Source organism: Dendropsophus ebraccatus, chromosome 8, assembly GCF_027789765.1.
Source record: "Dendropsophus ebraccatus isolate aDenEbr1 chromosome 8, aDenEbr1.pat, whole genome shotgun sequence".
NCBI lineage: Eukaryota > Metazoa > Chordata > Amphibia > Anura > Hylidae > Dendropsophus > Dendropsophus ebraccatus.
In genome coordinates this window covers 56,269,542-56,287,059 of record NC_091461.1, presented here as the reverse complement: position 1 = coordinate 56,287,059, position 17,518 = coordinate 56,269,542, and the positions used below count along the sequence as shown (strand labels likewise).

Sequence of the window (17,518 nt, the reverse complement as noted above, 5' to 3'; positions counted from 1 at the left end):
TTAAAGGGGTAGTGCGGCGGTAAAAAATTATTCACAGGCTAACACACATTACAAAGTTATACAACTTTGTAATGTATGTTATGTCTGTGAATGGCCCCCTAGCCCCGTGTCCCACCACCCCCACCCGTGTACCCGGAAGTGTGGTGCGCTATACATACCTGTCACGTGCCGACACCAGTCTTCTATCTTCATTCAGCGACGTCTTCTTCGGGCGGACGGCGAACAGATCCGACTGTTCCGAATGCCGGCCGCCCTCTGCAGCGTCATCCGATGCTCAGCCGCGACTGGCTGAACATAACTGTGCTCAGCCAATCGCGGCTGAGCACAGTTGTGACGCGGCGGAGGGGGGACGAGCGGCAGCGACTCGGCCGTCCGTCCGTCCGAAGATGACGTTTGGCACAAGATGGCGGACGGCCCTCGACACGGATCAGGTAATGTATAATGCACCACACTTCCGGGTACACGGGTGGGAGTGGGGGGACATGGGGAACGGGGCGATTCACAGACATAACATACATTACAAAGTTGTATAACTTTGTAATGTGTGTTATTCTGTGAATAATTTCTGAGCGCCGCACTACCACTTTAAAATCAATGGAACCCTATCATAATGGGGCTAGGGTTTCCTCCCACTAAGGGTGGGTCGGCCAGCCTCCGGTGCTTCAGCCTGGGCCTGGTGGTACAGTCACTTTAAGTTTCCAGAGCTCAAGCTGTCAATCACATGTGAGTGAGTGGGAAAAGGGCAGAGGAAGCGTGACTACATGCAGCTGCTCTGTCCCTATGCCTAAATAACATGAGTAGGGATCGAGCTATCCTGTCATACAAGGCTTTGTTCACACAGGGAGGCATTTATTAAGTCCGGCGTTTTTTACGCCGGACGTAAAAATGCCTCCGCAGCTCCGGCGCTACGGAGATTTATGTAGAGGCGGACTGCCTCTACATAAATCCCGTGTGCGCCGTTGCGCACCGCCGAAAACCTACGCCAGCTGAGGACTGGAGTAGGTTTTCGGCGTACATTTTGGCGGAACGGATGATAAATCGCGCGGACTCTGAGTCCGCGCCCTCCGTTCCGCCCACTTTCCGCCCCCTGGCGTACTCGGCGGAAAGTGCCGATTTGCGAATATTTTATTTGCAAATCGGCCATTTGCGTATAAAAAAATACGCAAATCGGCACTTTCCGCCGAAAATCATCCGTTCGCCGGATGATACATGTGGCCCACAGTGTCCAGGCAGTGCATGAGAGATATAATGGTATTAGGGCAAAAAGCTATGTTCAGGTATTCCAGTGTACCCCTGGCAGCTCTACTATGTTTCAATATCACACCCAACCTGAGGACAGATGTGGCACTGTTTTTAAAAGAAAACATCTATGGGAAAGGTAATTAACGTTTAATAACACCGTCCATTTTTGTGCAAAACAGAGAAAAAGTGGCATATTTTACACAAAATTAGACTTACACAAACATTAGTGACTTTTTACTGGCAGGCAAGCGGGATATAGTGCGGTATAGGTGGGCACACCTTTCTGCCCTGATCCTGACATATCTCTGACTACTGCTGGAGTGTAGTGTGAACCAAGCCCTATCCAGGATATTTACAATATGGCGTGTACTTGCTGGATACACATTACTTGTTGAGTATTCTGGTCTGGAGCCAACACGCTGGTCAGCAACCATACTGAGGGTGCCCCATAGGTTTGATCAGTGGAGATTCTCAACTTGCTGCATCTGGTGGCATTGCAATAGAGGACCAGACATGTGTGAACACAACCTTATGTGATGCAGGATAACTAGGTCTACACGTGATGTATATTGTGTAGGGTATTAGTATATGTAGGCCGACACTGTGGCTGTGAGGTAGCGGCAGTGCCATGAAGTAGTGATGGGTAGTTCGTGAGTGATTAGTTCAAAATGAACTAATCTTCAGAGTCAACTAGTTCATCTAGTTCACCATCCTGACAGAGATTAGTTCATTATGAACTAAACAGAAAGTGTGAGGAGACAGTGATCCCTCATCCAGCTCCAGGAAACAAGCTCCCTGCTCTCACACTTGCTCTATAGCTCCTGAAGCTGTAAAATAAGGTAGTAAAACACTATACCGCACACATCACATACAAATATAATAGTAATAATATTAATAACATTGAGATTGCAGAGTAGACAGACACAGCCCATATGTGTGTATGAGAGAGAGATTCTATGAGAGTTTCTATGTGTGGCTCATGTCCCTCATCTGTCTTTGGGATTAGATCGGCCTCCTGGAGCCTAGAAGATCAGTCTTGCTAAAATCTTTACCCCCTGGCTCCTGTTCTGTACTCAAAATGGTGGCTGCTGATCTGCTCCTCAGCTCCCTCATACACATTCATTATGAGTCAGTCCTCTACACTACCACAGGGGGCAGTGCTGGGCTCAGTGATATGCATCACATTGAACTAGACCTGATTCCTGATTCACTCTCAAACCATTTCGTTCAGCAGTTCATCTAGTTCATTTAGTTCACAGGTCCCATGATGCCTCTCTCTATCAGCTCCTCATAGGATATGGCTGGAGAATCAGCAGGCTGTTTTAGAGAAAGATTTTTTTGCCCCCATAGCAACCAATCACAGCTCAGCCTTCTGATATTGCTCTGGCAAGTGAGAGAACTGGAGAATGATGAAAGTTAAACATTAAAAAAAAGTAATCTTTCCAGTACTTATCAGTTGCTGTATGCCCCACATGAAGTCATGTAATCTTCCCAGTCTGACACAGAGCTCCTTGCAACATGACATTCTGTAGGGCATACAGCAGCTGATAAGTACTGGGAGGCTTGAATATTTAAAAAAGAAAAAAAAGGAAATTACTAACTTGAATAAATAACTTTTGAATTTATTTTCTCCAGAGTACCCCTTTAACAAAAGTTTGTTATATAATGATCAGATGTATTAACTATATCTGATCATTTTAACAAGACTATAACTCCTCCTAGGAGCCACAGCTTCTGTGTAATGAACTAGAACTGTTCAATATCTTCTCAGCAGAATCCAGAGAAATACTGAACTAAATGAACTCATCTTTTGAACTATTCTTTTCAGTGAACTAGTTCATAGTGAACTAATCACCAAAACGAACTAGATTTCCCATCACTACCATGAAGTGGTAGTACGTGGGCGCAGGCTTCATTTTTTATACGTGGTTACATACACAGAGCTACGTGCGGTATAATACGTAACCATAAATAGCATATAACTTCCGAAACAACTGAGCACGAGGCGTCCCGGAGAGCACGTGGGGGACAGTGTCGCCCGCATTACACGTCACCGCGCTCGGCGTCTCCTGGAGATGACGTCACCTCCTCCTTCCTTTTCACGCTTCCTCCTGTAGCGTGGCCGCAGCTTTTCCCCCTCTCTCTTGGGTGCGGGACTTTTAGAGAAGACATTTAATGCCTGGATTACTTCAGACGGAAGAAATGGTGAGCGGAGTCGGCAAGAAGAAGGTGAGGGGACGGGGTGCGATAGCTGGGGCCGAGTCTGCGACATTTGTCAGGGTCTTGCGCCGAGTCAGCTGGCGGCCCCATCACAACACATGTCCTGTACACGTGACGTCTCCATACTGGTGTGCGTGCTGGAGAGCAGTGGTGCTGGCTTCTACCCATCACATACTGTGCTACTACTACTCCCATCATGAGATCAGACATTTGGCGAGGTGCGATGCTGGGACTTGTAGTTCTCCAGTACAATACTGCACTTATCTAATTGGCGCAGCTACCTGAGAGTGATTATTACATCTTATACTGTGTATTTTGCTTATAAATCCTACACCCTTAATGTTTGGGATGATATAGTAATAACTCTATGCTGTCTGTGATGATGTACCATAGAGGATTTATTATTGTGTACCTCTCCCATCTGTACCATAGTGATTGCAGATGTCACTTTAACCCCTTCCTGCACTTTGCCATAAGGGCAGCAGGTAGCTCAGACTAATGTCCAGCAGGGAATATAGATCACTTATACTGAGCACAGCTGGGGTTATGCCTGTGTACTGGTATGTAGAAGTGATAAAGAAGACGTTAAGGGTGCGTTCACACGTACAGGATTCGCAACAGATCTGGTGCAGATTTGATTTGCTTTGAATCTCCAACTTCAAATCTGCTGTGGATCCTGTACGTGTGAACGCACTCTTAAGGTTAGATTTGGGGGCTTTTTTTTTTACAGCAAGTTCACATTTACATTTTGTCAGTTTTCTCTGCAAATTTCCTTTATGGGACAGAAATTAACCTAAGATGTAAATAGCTTTATTGCAAAATAACAAATCTAATATATTTTCAAATATTTATATTAGTGTCCAAAATCCCATCCACATACTTCCCCATACCTCTTTCACTCGACTTTATGCAGTCTATCACAGTTATAAAAAGGAATTTCCTGGCCTATACCTCCAACTCATAGCAATGAGTAATGCCACTGACATACACAGACTCCCCCATGTTAAAAGATATACAGTAGTAACTTGGTTTAAGAGCTCACAGTTTTTCAAAATTGTGACTTGGTTTAAGAGCATTGCTTTGGCTCGAGAGTTCCTTGTACAAGGAAGGACATGGTCTGCATAGCGTGGTCTACAGCCCTGTACTCTGACCCAGGAAGTCTCCCTCACCTTCCAAATCATAGCAGATCCACTTCAGGCTGGGGCTTACATCAGGGGACAGGACTGTGGAGGTAATCTCTCCATAGCTGTAACCCCTCTCTCCCCGGACAGAGTGCTGCATGTATGCCCACATCTGTCCTGCTCATTCCTTCATGCTCCCTGCTGTCTCAGTCAGCCCTGATTGGTCCATGCTGAGCACACACCCCTTCCACCATTGCTGTCATGCAATAGCACAGACCTCTGACAGCAGCCCTGCTTCTCTATTCTAGCCTGTTGTACTATACTACTGCATTATGGGGATCTCCAGTTCCATCCTGTATCTACAAACTGCTGCTGTGTTTTATGGTTATGCCCTTACTATACATAGGTGGTAGGGACCCTGGAACACAGTTTTATGAACAATTTTTTTTTTTCCAGAAAATATCTGAAACTCCCACACCCAAGAAGATGAAAAGAAAAATCCAGAATGGGGAAACAGAAGAACTTGATTTTGAGCAAGCATCAAGTACCAACGGAGAAGTGACTGAAGACTGTAATAGCAACAAGCAGGTAGAGATGCATTGTACATATCCACTCATTCTGTCACTTGTATTCTTAATCTAATCTCAATGTAATAATTCCTTTACCATTGTCTTAGACGCCGAAACTGAAGAAAAAGAAGCTTGCCAAAAAAGAGAGTTCTCCTGAAGCAGCTGAGGAAATAGATGAGGAGCAGGAAAAAACCGAGGCTCCCAAAGTAAAGAAAGCAAAAAAGAAAAAGCAAAAAAATGAGCAGGAAGAATTGGAACAGCAAGACACAGCAGAATCTGAATCAAAGATTAATGGCAAAAAGGTAAAGTTATACACCCAGTGCTGATGTACTATTCATGCAGTGTAAGTTAGATACAGAGTGTGTGTATATTATACTTTTTGTTATTAAAGGCTTTTATTGAAGTAACAATTAGAAAAGTACAATAATATAGAGTAGGCAACATGCCAACCTCTGCAGTGCTTAATATGCCTGCACAGATCTGATACAATTAAGTACAGAAAAGGTACACAATAATCATATAAACATCTTTGCAAAAATCAGAGCAACAATGCACCTCAATAAAAATGCAGTAAATAAACAACAAAATTGATTATATCTTTTATGTACAATTTGTAATTTATAGAGTGGTAAAAAGGACAAAGTGAAGAAAAGCTCTAATGAGAATGAACAAAAGAATACTGAAACTGATAGTGCCCCAAAAGCCAAGAAGAGGAAACTGGACCCTGTTATAGAAGAGAAAGAGGAGGAAACCAAATCAGATGATGAGGTATGTCTGTCCAGCATCTACAGGAAACTATCCAGGTTTTGGGCAGACCATGTTCAGGATTTTTCAGCTCTTGTCTATGCTTCTGAGAAATCTTTGTGTGTGCCACACATCCCCAGCCTTTCTGGATGCTAGTAAATCAGAGGATAAAAGCAATTGTATTAAATTTTACAGTAGGCCTATGATTTGATATCCCTGACAATCCGCTGATCACAAAGTGTCCTCTGCTGGCATGCCTAGGAATGCATGGCTATTTGTGTGAAAACCTGGTAGTAACTGTTCTGTTTCCCTGCAGAAGAAACCTAGGCATCATTGTATCCTCTTAAATTAATGATGCCCTCAGTTATAGGGAACTGTGCTGCTGATGGGCTGTCTATAGTAGTAATCTCTTCTTGTTGGCATAATCTATTAATTTAATAATTTCTGTTTTTTTCTTTTTGTAGGAGACTGCCTTGGAAAAAGCAGCTGGCGATTTCTCTAAATTTCCTATTAGTGAAGAAACTGTTAAAAATCTGAAAGGTAAAGCTTCTCATGCTTTATATTGACTTTAAAAACTGTATCGGGGAGAGTGTGATTGGCTAATAGCACTGGTTGGGACGCAAGTCTCTATATGGTTCTCCAACAAGCATGTCACTTGTATGCTTTGATGGAAACACTGAAAATGTTGCCCTGGGGCTGGTTCCAAACTTCTGTGTAATCCCCTGCAGGAGAGGCGTGTTGGTGTGAATGAAGATCTACTGCTCTCCTCTCCTACACTGTTTTTACTATACTGGTGTAATGGGAGTTCTAGTGATTTAGAAGATGTCCTATTTAGGACTAGCATATATCTAGCCGTGGGGGGTCACCCTCCTCCTTCATAAATATCAGTGACTACTAAGAGCACATATACTGGAGAGGACCGGTTTGCAGTGATCCTTGCTACCCAGGAGTATGTCTCTGGAACATCTGTACAGAGGGATGTTAGTGATGCTTTAAGAAACAAAGGAGTGATCTCATTCAATTTGTCTTGTTTTACAGCTAAAGGAGTCACTTACCTGTTCCCTATTCAAGCCAAAACCTTCCAAACTGCCTACACTGGTAAAGATGTTGTAGTCCAGTCTCGCACTGGTACAGGCAAAACCTTATCTTTTGCTATTCCTGTGATTGAGAAACTTATCGAAGATAAAAGCCCATTGGGGCAAGGACGACCTCCCAGGGTAAGACTACTGGGCTGTGCCTTTCTAAATAGAACCATATAACTTGCAATAAATAGAGTATTAAATACACTCTAGAATCTTGTATCCATTTTTCTTATGAGGCTACATTAAGTTAATGGACTAATAGAAGATTACTGCCTCTTTCTTAGGTTCTTATCCTTACACCGACTAGAGAACTTGCAATTCAGATAACTAATGAAATTCGCTGCATCTCTAAAAAGCTGAAGACCTGTTGTTTCTATGGAGGGTCGTCCTACCAGCAGCAAGGTGAGGATTGGCGTGTTGATTTTCTTGCCATGGCTCCTTTTTGTATAATACTGTTGGGTTTTTAGGTTGTATTTATGTTTACTGATGTCCCTTTTTACTGCTGACTTAAGCTATAAAGCTTTTATGTCTCCTTTGTTTCAAATATGTCTTTTCAAAGTCTTCTCTAATAAAACTCACTTGACGCTTGTGGAGGCTGCTGTTGGGTTTTTGTAGAAAAAACACTGACTATATATCCTTCTTTTTTCTTTTTTTTTTTTTTTTTTTTTTTTTTTTTTTTTAAATATTTCTCCTTTCTAGTATTTGCCATAAAAACTGGTATTGACATTCTAGTTGGTACCCCTGGCCGTGTAAGAGATCTCATCCAGAACTACAAGCTGAATCTCACTGCTCTGAAACATGTGGTGTTGGATGAGGTTGACATGATGCTTGACATGGGTTTTGCAGAACAAGTTGAAGAAATATTATCTGTCCGTTATAAACCTGGTATGTAAAAATGCTTGTGGCTTTTGTCATAGAAATCTGCATGTTTTCTGTATACAGCAATTCATTCATTTATTAGGGATACTTAATAAGACTTGGTTTAATGGGAAATCATCAGCAGGTTAGACAGGAGCTGTGGAGGAAAGTATGTGTCTTGCCTTCATCCTCGGCACCTCTTGTACAATAGGGGGCTATCAGCAGGTTAGATTTGTCTAACCTGCTGATACTTCCATTAAAGGGAACTATCAAGATCTAATACTACAGTTGTAATTGGCTAGAAGTTAAGATGTATTTTACATTTCTGTTTAGAAAGTCCAGATGAGAATCCACAGACTCTTCTTTTCTCTGCAACCTGCCCCGATTGGATCTATAATGTTGCTAAGAAGTACATGAGACGAGCCTATGAAAAAATTGACCTTGTGGGACACCGTAGTCAGAGGGCTGCCATTACTGTTGAGGTAATTTTTTTTTTTTATATATTTCTGGAACACAGTATACATTGTTTACATGAGATCTGATCTCGCATTCAAGTTTTTACCATTTAGGCATAAATATATATTTGAGGAAATGGTGGTTTCAAAATGGTTCTCTTCAATAAGTTACCTATCAGTTAGGGCTGGGCGATATTGGCCTAAATTAATTTTGCGGTTTATCACATATGTAGCTGGGATAATTGGATGATAACTATGACATGCCCCCTTCGTAAGCCACACCCTTTTACAAGCCACACCTACTTGGCCGTGCCAAACTGGGGATAGTTTGTTTCAATAAAGTTAAAAAAAAAGTATCAGTATTTTTGCGGTATACCGCCCAGCCCTACTATCAGTACAGCCCCCACCTTTTTTTTTTCTTCTTCTAAATGAGGGCCTGCTGAAAATCAGCTGATCATTGCAGGTCCAGATTCCTCCAGGGTGGGAGCAGTTGTCCTTTTATTTTGGTTGTGCAGGGAGTTGGTACCTATAGTCTTGTACTTCAGAACTATGAAAAATTGCCAGCCTTTTTTTTTTTTTTTTTTTTTTTTTTTTTTTCTCCCCACATTTTTTTTGTTTTTAATCTGTGCATGAGGTTTAATAGGGTGGTGTCCCTCCACGGTTTTCCAGGTATATAGACTCCTTAGCGACCTTGTGCAGTGCTTGACTGCACTTGTGAAGTGAACTTCTCTTAATTGTAGAAGTGTATATTCAAGTGCTCACCCCCCCCCCCCCCCTTCCTTTTTTTTTTTTTTTTTTTTTTTTTTTTTTTTTTTTCCTTGCAGCATTTGGCAATTGAGTGTAACAGATACCAGAAACCAGTTGTCCTTGGAGATGTTATTCAGGTATACAGTGGAAGCCATGGCAAAACCATTGTCTTCTGTGACTCCAAGTTGGAAGCTCATGAGTTATCAACAAATTGCGGCTCACTGAAACAGGTTAGCATGCCTTATGTTCTGAAAATATACCTCAGTTGAGCCAGGGTAGTAACTGGACTTCTCATACATAAATTGATTTTATTTTCCCCAGACTGCCAAAGCATTACATGGAGATCTTCAACAAAAGGAGCGTGAAGTGATCCTGAAAGGCTTTAGAAATGGATCTTTTAACGTTTTAATAGCAACCAATGTTGCTGCCCGTGGTCTAGACATTCCAGAAGTTGACCTTGTTGTGTTATATTCTGCACCAAAGGTAAGGAGCTTTAATTGTATGGTAGATATTTTTAATGTAGCTGGGGGACAGTGAGAAAAGTGACTTTGTGTTAATGTATACGTGTTCTCACAGGAAGCAGATTCTTATGTCCACCGTTCAGGACGCACAGGCAGAGCAGGACGCACAGGAATCTGCATTTCTCTTTATGAACCCAGAGACAGATATTACTTACACAGTGTTGAGAAGAGTACGGTATGTAAAACTTAATAAAATAATTGCTCTGCAGAGTGAATGTGTACAACAGATACCAGACTGATAACCAGTCTTATAATTGTAGACTATACTGATTAACCTTCAAAATTCCTCGATATGCGAATAAGATTTTTAAAATCTAGTTCTGTGTAGTTAGCAGGGGGAAAAGCTGAAATGAAAGATGATGCACCTGTTTTGTGGCTTTTTCTTGCACCAACAGAAGTAAATGGGGCAGAGGTGCACGTTAGAGAAGTGACTGGGGAAAAAACTGTTGCATTGAAAATGCCTCTCTGTTGCAGAAGCATTAATGTTCGTTTTCTCCATGCATATGCAAAGTAACCCTTTATTTGTTTTCTTCTAGGGAATCACATTCAAGAGAGTTGGAATCCCATCCATATTAAATGTTGCCAAGTCATCCAGTGCCGATGCCATCAAGTAAATATATGTATATTTTCTACTCCATAGTAAATAGTTTTCTCCCAAGGGGAATTAAATTGTTAGTGTAAGTGGGGTGAGCACTTGGCAGATGTACATGAAGTTACTGGTGTGCTAATGGATCTCCTTGTATAGAATCTTAGGGAACTCCTGGGTAATACACTTTGATTTGATTGTAGTTCTTACAAGGTGTCAGATGTCGCATTCACTACATATGAATAACACTTGTGATCCTTTAACCTATCTTCCTCCAGGTCATTGGACACTGTTCCAGTTGACGTCATTGAACATTTTAAGACATATGCTGAAGAGCTTATTGAGAAGAAGGGAGCTGTAAATGCATTGGCAGCAGCATTGGCTCATATTTCTGGGGCTTCATCCCTGACGCAACGATCACTTCTTAACATGGAGTCGGTGAGGAACCTATGTTAACAGTGGATTGTCAGGAATTGGGTGCAAAATCTGTATCCAAAACTTGATTCTCCTGAACTTGTACACGTGGCCGTAGGCAGACTTTTATGTAATGAATTGCTTGTATACGGTAGTATATAAATCGCTTTGTTTGATAAATGATGTCATAAGGAACTCTGTAATAGCTGTCTGATAAGGTGGCCACATTTATGCATGACAGTACTCCAAGTACTTAACCCTACTGTGTGTGTATTCCTGTTTTAGGGCTATGTTACAGTGCTATTGGAGAGTTCAGTGGCCATCCACACTCTATCCTATGTCTGGCGTGCAATTAAGGAGCAAATGGGAGACGACATTGATTCGAAAATACACAGAATGTGCCTTCTGAAAAACGCCATGGTAAGTTTTGCAGTATGGAACAGACGATTGTTTGGTTAAGGTAGTGGCTTAAACTTAAAAGGTTTTCAACAACATCGAATTTTTAGAGGTGTCCGTTTAAAACAGCAGTACCACTTTATGGGCATCACGTAGTGTCTAGTCACATAGGTGGGTTGGCTGGGTAATGTAGGACCCCTCCACTGTTAACAAGTGGTTTTCTAAATGGAAAAAAACGCTTGTTAAATGACTTCTATAAGAATCTGTGCATGACAGCTCATTCTGATGAACTGATTACTAGCCGTCTGGCTGCTGAATGATCAGGTTATCGAATTATACTCCTATTCGGCAGAGCACTTGTAGTTTTGCAAGGGACATGTTAACGTTGAGTAACAATGTACACAAATCTATAGTAAAACTGCCAATGACCGCACTGTGTGAATAGTGTCCACAAACTTCCAGTATAATAGTAAATCCAGTCAGACACATTTCACTGCTTAATAGTTCATTATTTTAAAAGAATGCAAAAAGTACAAAAGATCCATTTACAAAATGTATCACCACAGTGCTCGGTATGGGCCGGGGCCGGTCTTCATGCCTCACTCTCAAGGAAACAAAACGGTGACGTTAGATGTCGCTACGAAACATAGCGGCGTCTGACGTCCCTGTCTTGTTCCCTGAAGGGTGAGCTTCTCCTATGGACTTTGCCTGCCGAAAAGCGCTGCAGCGTGAAGACTGGACCCGGCCCATCCTGAGCTCTGGGGCGATACACTTTGTATGCAGTTTGTAAATGGATCTTTTGTACTTTCTGCATTCTTTTGCAATAAAGAACTATTAAGCAGTGAATTATGTGTCCAACTGGATTTACTATTATACTGGGAGTAACCATGTACAATATGGAGTCCTTTTTTGGCATAGGCACTTGCTGGTAGTATGGGGTCCTGAGTAGAGGACCACTTTAAGTGACATTCATAAGCCCAAAGCATTATGAACTGAACTGGTGTTAGAGAAAACTTGCAGTCCAACCCTTTGCATATGTTCATGTGAAGGCTTCTTTTCAAGTCATAATAACTATTGTCTCTTCCAACAGGGGGTGTGTTTTGATGTTCAGCCAGAAACTCTTAAGGCTATGCAAGTAAGTAATTGATATTATTAAAGTCTGACGTGTCTGGTTGTTTTACAACACGCTATCAAATAAAACAATGTAGAGTTGACAGCTTTTATCCTCTTATGTGAAGGCTTGAAATGTTAAAGGGGTCATTCCAACATTATAACTTACCACCTATGCACAGGATGAGAGGGATAAGTATCTATAGGGGTCTCATCCCTGTTCTTATGATCAGTGGTGTTCCTATTGGTTGGTTCCTTATTGATTAGATACTTATCCTCTATTTTATGGATAGCAGGTGAATCCTTTATGACTTAAAGGGAGTGGCAGTTTCTGGTCAATAGGGTTTCAACTGCTGGGACCACCAATAATCATAAGAACAGGAGCCGTATTATCAGTGGGGGTTCCAGCAATTAGACCCCCATTGAACAGATACTTATAGGCTAAACCCTTTAAGAGGAGAGTTGTCATTAATACAGCAAATATATAGAATCTATCCTGTCCTGATCATGCATCTTGCCTATGCTCTGCATGGGTTAAGTAGTAAATCACTGTAAGAAAAAGTGATACAGCACGATTCCAGATCTAATATGGCATTTTATTGCCATTATGAACATATTAGTCTAATTTACTGTTAATTTCTTTCAGGATGCCTGGACCAATTCAAGACGCTGGACTCTTTCAGTCGCAACAGAATTACCTGAACTTCAGGAATCAAGAAGGGACATGGATGGCAGGAGTTCTGGAGGCAGAGGAAGAGGAGGACGATCATTTGACAGAAGACGTGGTGGCGGTGGCAATAGAAATTCATTCCAGAGAGGAGGAAACAGAGGTGGAGGATTTAGAAGACGCTAATGGACGCCATGAATTTGCTAGTTATTTTTTTAACTTATTCACTTAAGGGCCAGTGATGCACCAGTGATGCACCATCAGTTACTAAACCTGCCACTTCATTTTTATGCCATGTATAGCTGTATTACCCTGCCGATATATTAAAAATCTTCTATTGAAGTAAATGTGTGTGCGGTAGATACATATAATAGATATGTCATTTGCAGAAATTAGAAAGTGTTACTGTGTATATATGAGAGATGAATGTCCAGGGTGCTTTGGTGCTATAGAAATTATAAATATTTGTGTTGCTATGAAACAGGAACACTAACAGTGTGCCATCACCAGGGAGGATCTTCCTTAGGGTATGTGAGAAACCATGCAGCTTCAGCATTGTCAGGTATTCAGCGCTTTTAATGCTGTGCCTGACAGAGGATGTGGGCAGAGCTCTAATGTATGAACATCCCTGCACTGTTCAATCTGTGTTCACCTTATTGACTTAAGGTGAATGAAAGGGAATCTCTCAGCACTCAGAACAGAGTTGCTGACAATGTTATATAGGTCACAGCACCCTATTTCACATGGTACCTGTAGCTTATCCGTCCATAGCAGAATACGTGCTATCTTAATGTGACCGAGTGTCCAAGAGGAGTTGCGGCTCGGTCATGCCTCCTCCTTTTGATTAATAATTACCTGCACATGTCCTAAAGTCATTTAGGTGGCACAAGCACATCAACTGAAGTAAGCTTCACTGTTCAGCACGCATGCGCCGCTCTTCCTGGCTACGGCGTTTGAGTGAATTTAGGACTTGGGATGTGTGCGCAATCAGCAGCACAGGAATTGGGGATGATATGAAATTATTATTCAAAAGGCATGACAGAGGCACGGCCAGAGCCGCAACTCCTCTTTGACACTTTGGTTACAATAAGATTGCACATTTTCTGCCACATGCGTGGATAAGCTACAGGTACCATGTTGAATAGGGTGCTGTGACCTATATAACACTGTCAGCAACTCGGGTTGGGTTTCAGTGCTAACAAATTCTCTTTAAAGGGGTACTCCGGGCATGGGGGGGGGGTGTTAACTGGGCCGGCTGCTGACATCGAGTTTGTCTGCCCATAGAGTGTACAGGGCAGGAATCCGCTGCGAATTCGCAGCAAGAAATCTGCTGCGTATCTGTTGTGTGAACGCATCCTAAGGCAGGGGAAGTAGTACAGCAATAAGGGTTATCGGTAGTTAAAGCAACTTTGCAGAAATTAATAATACAAGTGCTAAGTGCGTATTAAGTGCTTGCTTCTGTACTCGCAAGACTTCCCCACCCCTCACTTCTTATATGTTCCCCAATAATGGTGTGTTTACACAGACAGATTTAACTGACAGATTTTTGAAGCCAAAGCCAGGAACAGACTATAAACAGGGAACAGGTCATAAAGGAAAGCCTGAGATTTCTCCTTTTCAAATCCATTCCTGGCTTTGGCTTCCAAAATCTGTCAGATAAATCTGCCTGTGTACACACACCGTAAGGAAAAGCCATCAACAGCTGAGTGAGTACAGTCTTATACTGCCCATACTTGTGGAGAGGGTAGTACAGCAAAAAACAAAATTTCAAATCAGCTGGTGCCAGTAAGTATTGGAAGACTTAAAGTGTCACTGTCGTTAAAATTTTTGTTGCAGAAAACAGTCCAGGCGATTTTAAGAAACTTTGTAATTTGGTTTATTAGCCGAAAAAAGCTTTTTTTATCATGAAAAAGCAGTTTGAAGCTCTCCCCCCTGTCTTCATGGTTTTCATATGGAGAGAGAAAGTAAAGGCAGCAAAAACAGGACAACAAAGAGTTAATTTACATTCACATCCCGGGCTCTCTCCTCTGACATCAGCACTGAGCTATCTGACCACTAATAAGGGGGGGGGAACCTGCTTACTCCACTCCCTCCCTTAGCTAAAGCTTACATGATACAAAATTAAATAAAACACACACACATTTTGGCACAAATGTGCTGCATTTTATTACAACTTAAATACACATGGGGAGGCCCGACCCAAATCACGCCCTCCTTTTCCCCAGGGACCAAGGTGAGGGTGAGGGTGACCCGCCTAGGCCATTCCTCCCCCATTGACCGCAGCCTGCCGCCTAGCAGAACCGTGGCAAGGGGCCCCTCACCAAATGGAACCAACCGAAAAGGGGGGCTTGATTTCCGCCACCAAAAGTAGGGCCCCCCCAACATGCCCTACTTTCCGCCACCCACACCTGACACAGATCTCTGCATCCACCATATTTCCAGCGCTTCTTGTAGCGCATTGTTAAATTGTGACCACCTTAGCATCCAGAAGTCCTCCATTGCGGGGTGTTTTCACAGACTTGAGGTTCCCATTGACAGTGGCCTGCGCACAGCAGTACCATCCCTGCTCATGGGCCCCCGCTGTATCCCTGGATGAAGGATCACATTTTCAGTAAACCAACTGCTGAGCTCCATCCGAGTGTTGGTTATCCTTATTCAGAATTCAACCCGAACTGTTGCCACCTGCGGGCACGATGATCAGTTATGAGGGAGCACTCCCCTCCACAATCTTACCCCTCACAATGTCACCGAACCATCCGAGTGTTGATCATCAGCTGCCCAAACTTTGCTGGCCTCTGCTGCATTTTTCTTTAGGCATACCCGGGATGACATTACTGCCCGTTCTCCTGCACATATGTCATATAACTTATATCTCCAAGCTTACTGATAGTACTGCCCGATCCCCTGCACATATGTCATATAACTTATATCTCTAAGCAGGATGATAGTACTGCCTGATCTCCTGCACATATGTCATATAACTTATATCTCTAAGCAGGATGATAGTACTGCCTGATCTCCTGCACATATGTCATATAACTTATATCTCTAAGCAGGATGATAGTACTGCCTGATCTCCTGCACATATGTCATATAACTTATATCTCCAAGCTTACTGATAGTACTGCCCGATCCCCTACACATATGTCATATAACTTATATCTCCAAGCAGGATGACATTACTGCCTGATCTCCTGCACATATGTCATATAACTTATATCTCCAAGCAGGATGATAGTACTGCCTGATCTCCTGCACATATGTCATATAACTTATATCTCTAAGCAGGATGATAGTACTGCCTGATCTCCTGCACATATGTCATATAACTTATATCTCTAAGCAGGATGATAGTACTGCCTGATCTCCTGCACATATGTCATATAACTTATATCTCCAAGCTTACTGATAGTACTGCCCGATCCCCTACACATATGTCATATAACTTATATCTCCAAGCAGGATGACATTACTGCCTGATCTCCTGCACATATGTCATATAACTTATATCTCCAAGCAGGATGATAGTACTGCCTGATCTCCTGCACATATGTCATATAACTTATATCTCCAAGCTATTGATAGTACTGCCCGATCCCCTGCACATATGTCATATAACTTATATCTCTAAGCAGGATGATAGTACTGCCCGATCCGCTGCACATATGTCATATAACTTATATCTCCAAGCAGGATGATAGTACTGCCTGATCTCCTGCACATATGTCATATAACATATATCTCCAAGCAGGATGACATTACTGCCTGATCTCCTGCACATATGTCATATAACTTATATCTCTAAGCAGGATGATAGTACTGCCTGATCTCCTGCACATATGTCATATAACTTATATCTCCAAGCTTACTGATAGTACTGCCTGATCTCCTGCACATATGTCATATAACTTATATCTCCAAGCAGGATGATAGTACTGCCCGATCTCCTGCACATATGTCATATAACTTATATCTCCAAGCTTACTGATAGTACTGCCCGATAGGGCTGGGCGGTATACCGCAAAAATACCGATACCGTCACTGGCGTCGGTTAACCGACCTCAACTCTGCCAGGACGGTATCTGCGGTATTTCCCCCCCCACCCGGCGGCCGCGTGCTCTGGTGCAGGGAGAGAGAGGGGTCCCGCGTGGAGAGGTGAAGGCTGGAAAGCTGATGATCCGATTCACCTCCTGATCCCAGCCAGGACGAACATATACTGCTGCAGGGGAAGGTATGGAAGATCCTGCTGCGGGGGGCTGAAGAGGAAGACTGGAGATGTGACAGGCTGCACACAGACGGCAGGGCCCCCTCCAGTGAGTGCTTTGTGCTGCTGCTGCCGGGGGCTCACTTCTAGCTTCTCTGGAAGCTGCACGGTGAGCCCTGCCCCCCCCCTCCCGCACATACAGTTGGGGTCAGGTATCGGTCGGCACCTCCATGCTCCACTGACCACCGCACTCTGTCCCGCACAGGAATTCTCGGAGCCCCGTTATGTTTTTTCAGTGCTGGAAGCGGCCATGTGTGACACTCAGTCCGGGACACAGATATATGTGCTACAGCAACACTGCGTGACAGGGGCCGAGGATTCCTGTGCGGGAGAGAGAGAGCGGTGCCCGGGGGAGCAAGGAGGTGCCGACCGATACCTGACCCCTGCAGCCACTGATTGACTGGGGATGGATGGATAGATAGAAGATAGACAGATGATATGATATAGATAGATAGAATATCTATCTCCTATCTATCTATCTATCTCCTATCTATCTATCTATCTATCTATCTCCTATCTATC

General features: G+C 42.9%; 1 protein-coding gene across 1 annotated transcript; it reads left to right on the top strand.

Moving 5' to 3' along the window:
- The first annotated feature begins 3,333 nt into the window (after window positions 1-3,333).
- DDX21 (DExD-box helicase 21) lies at window positions 3,334-13,079 on the top strand. The gene is made up of 17 exons (XM_069980433.1): window positions 3,334-3,471; window positions 5,040-5,171; window positions 5,260-5,454; window positions 5,777-5,920; window positions 6,361-6,436; window positions 6,935-7,113; window positions 7,263-7,380; window positions 7,678-7,863; window positions 8,170-8,318; window positions 9,116-9,268; window positions 9,360-9,521; window positions 9,615-9,734; window positions 10,096-10,169; window positions 10,424-10,583; window positions 10,845-10,979; window positions 12,046-12,090; window positions 12,712-13,079. Exons 1-17 carry the CDS (start codon window positions 3,418-3,420, stop codon window positions 12,916-12,918), a joined length of 2,289 nt encoding a protein of 762 aa, XP_069836534.1. The 5' UTR covers window positions 3,334-3,417; the 3' UTR covers window positions 12,919-13,079.
- The last annotated feature ends 4,439 nt before the right edge of the window (window positions 13,080-17,518 follow it).

Bases quoted from the DNA above. Each gene is read 5' to 3' on its own strand.
- DDX21 (XM_069980433.1), top strand. From the start codon at position 3,418: ATGCCTGGATTACTTCAGACGGAAGAAATGGTGAGCGGAGTCGGCAAG. The intron at 6,437-6,934 runs GTAAAGCTTCTC...CTTGTTTTACAG, and splicing joins AACTGTTAAAAATCTGAAAG to CTAAAGGAGTCACTTACCTG. The intron at 10,980-12,045 runs GTAAGTTTTGCA...CTCTTCCAACAG, and splicing joins GCCTTCTGAAAAACGCCATG to GGGGTGTGTTTTGATGTTCA.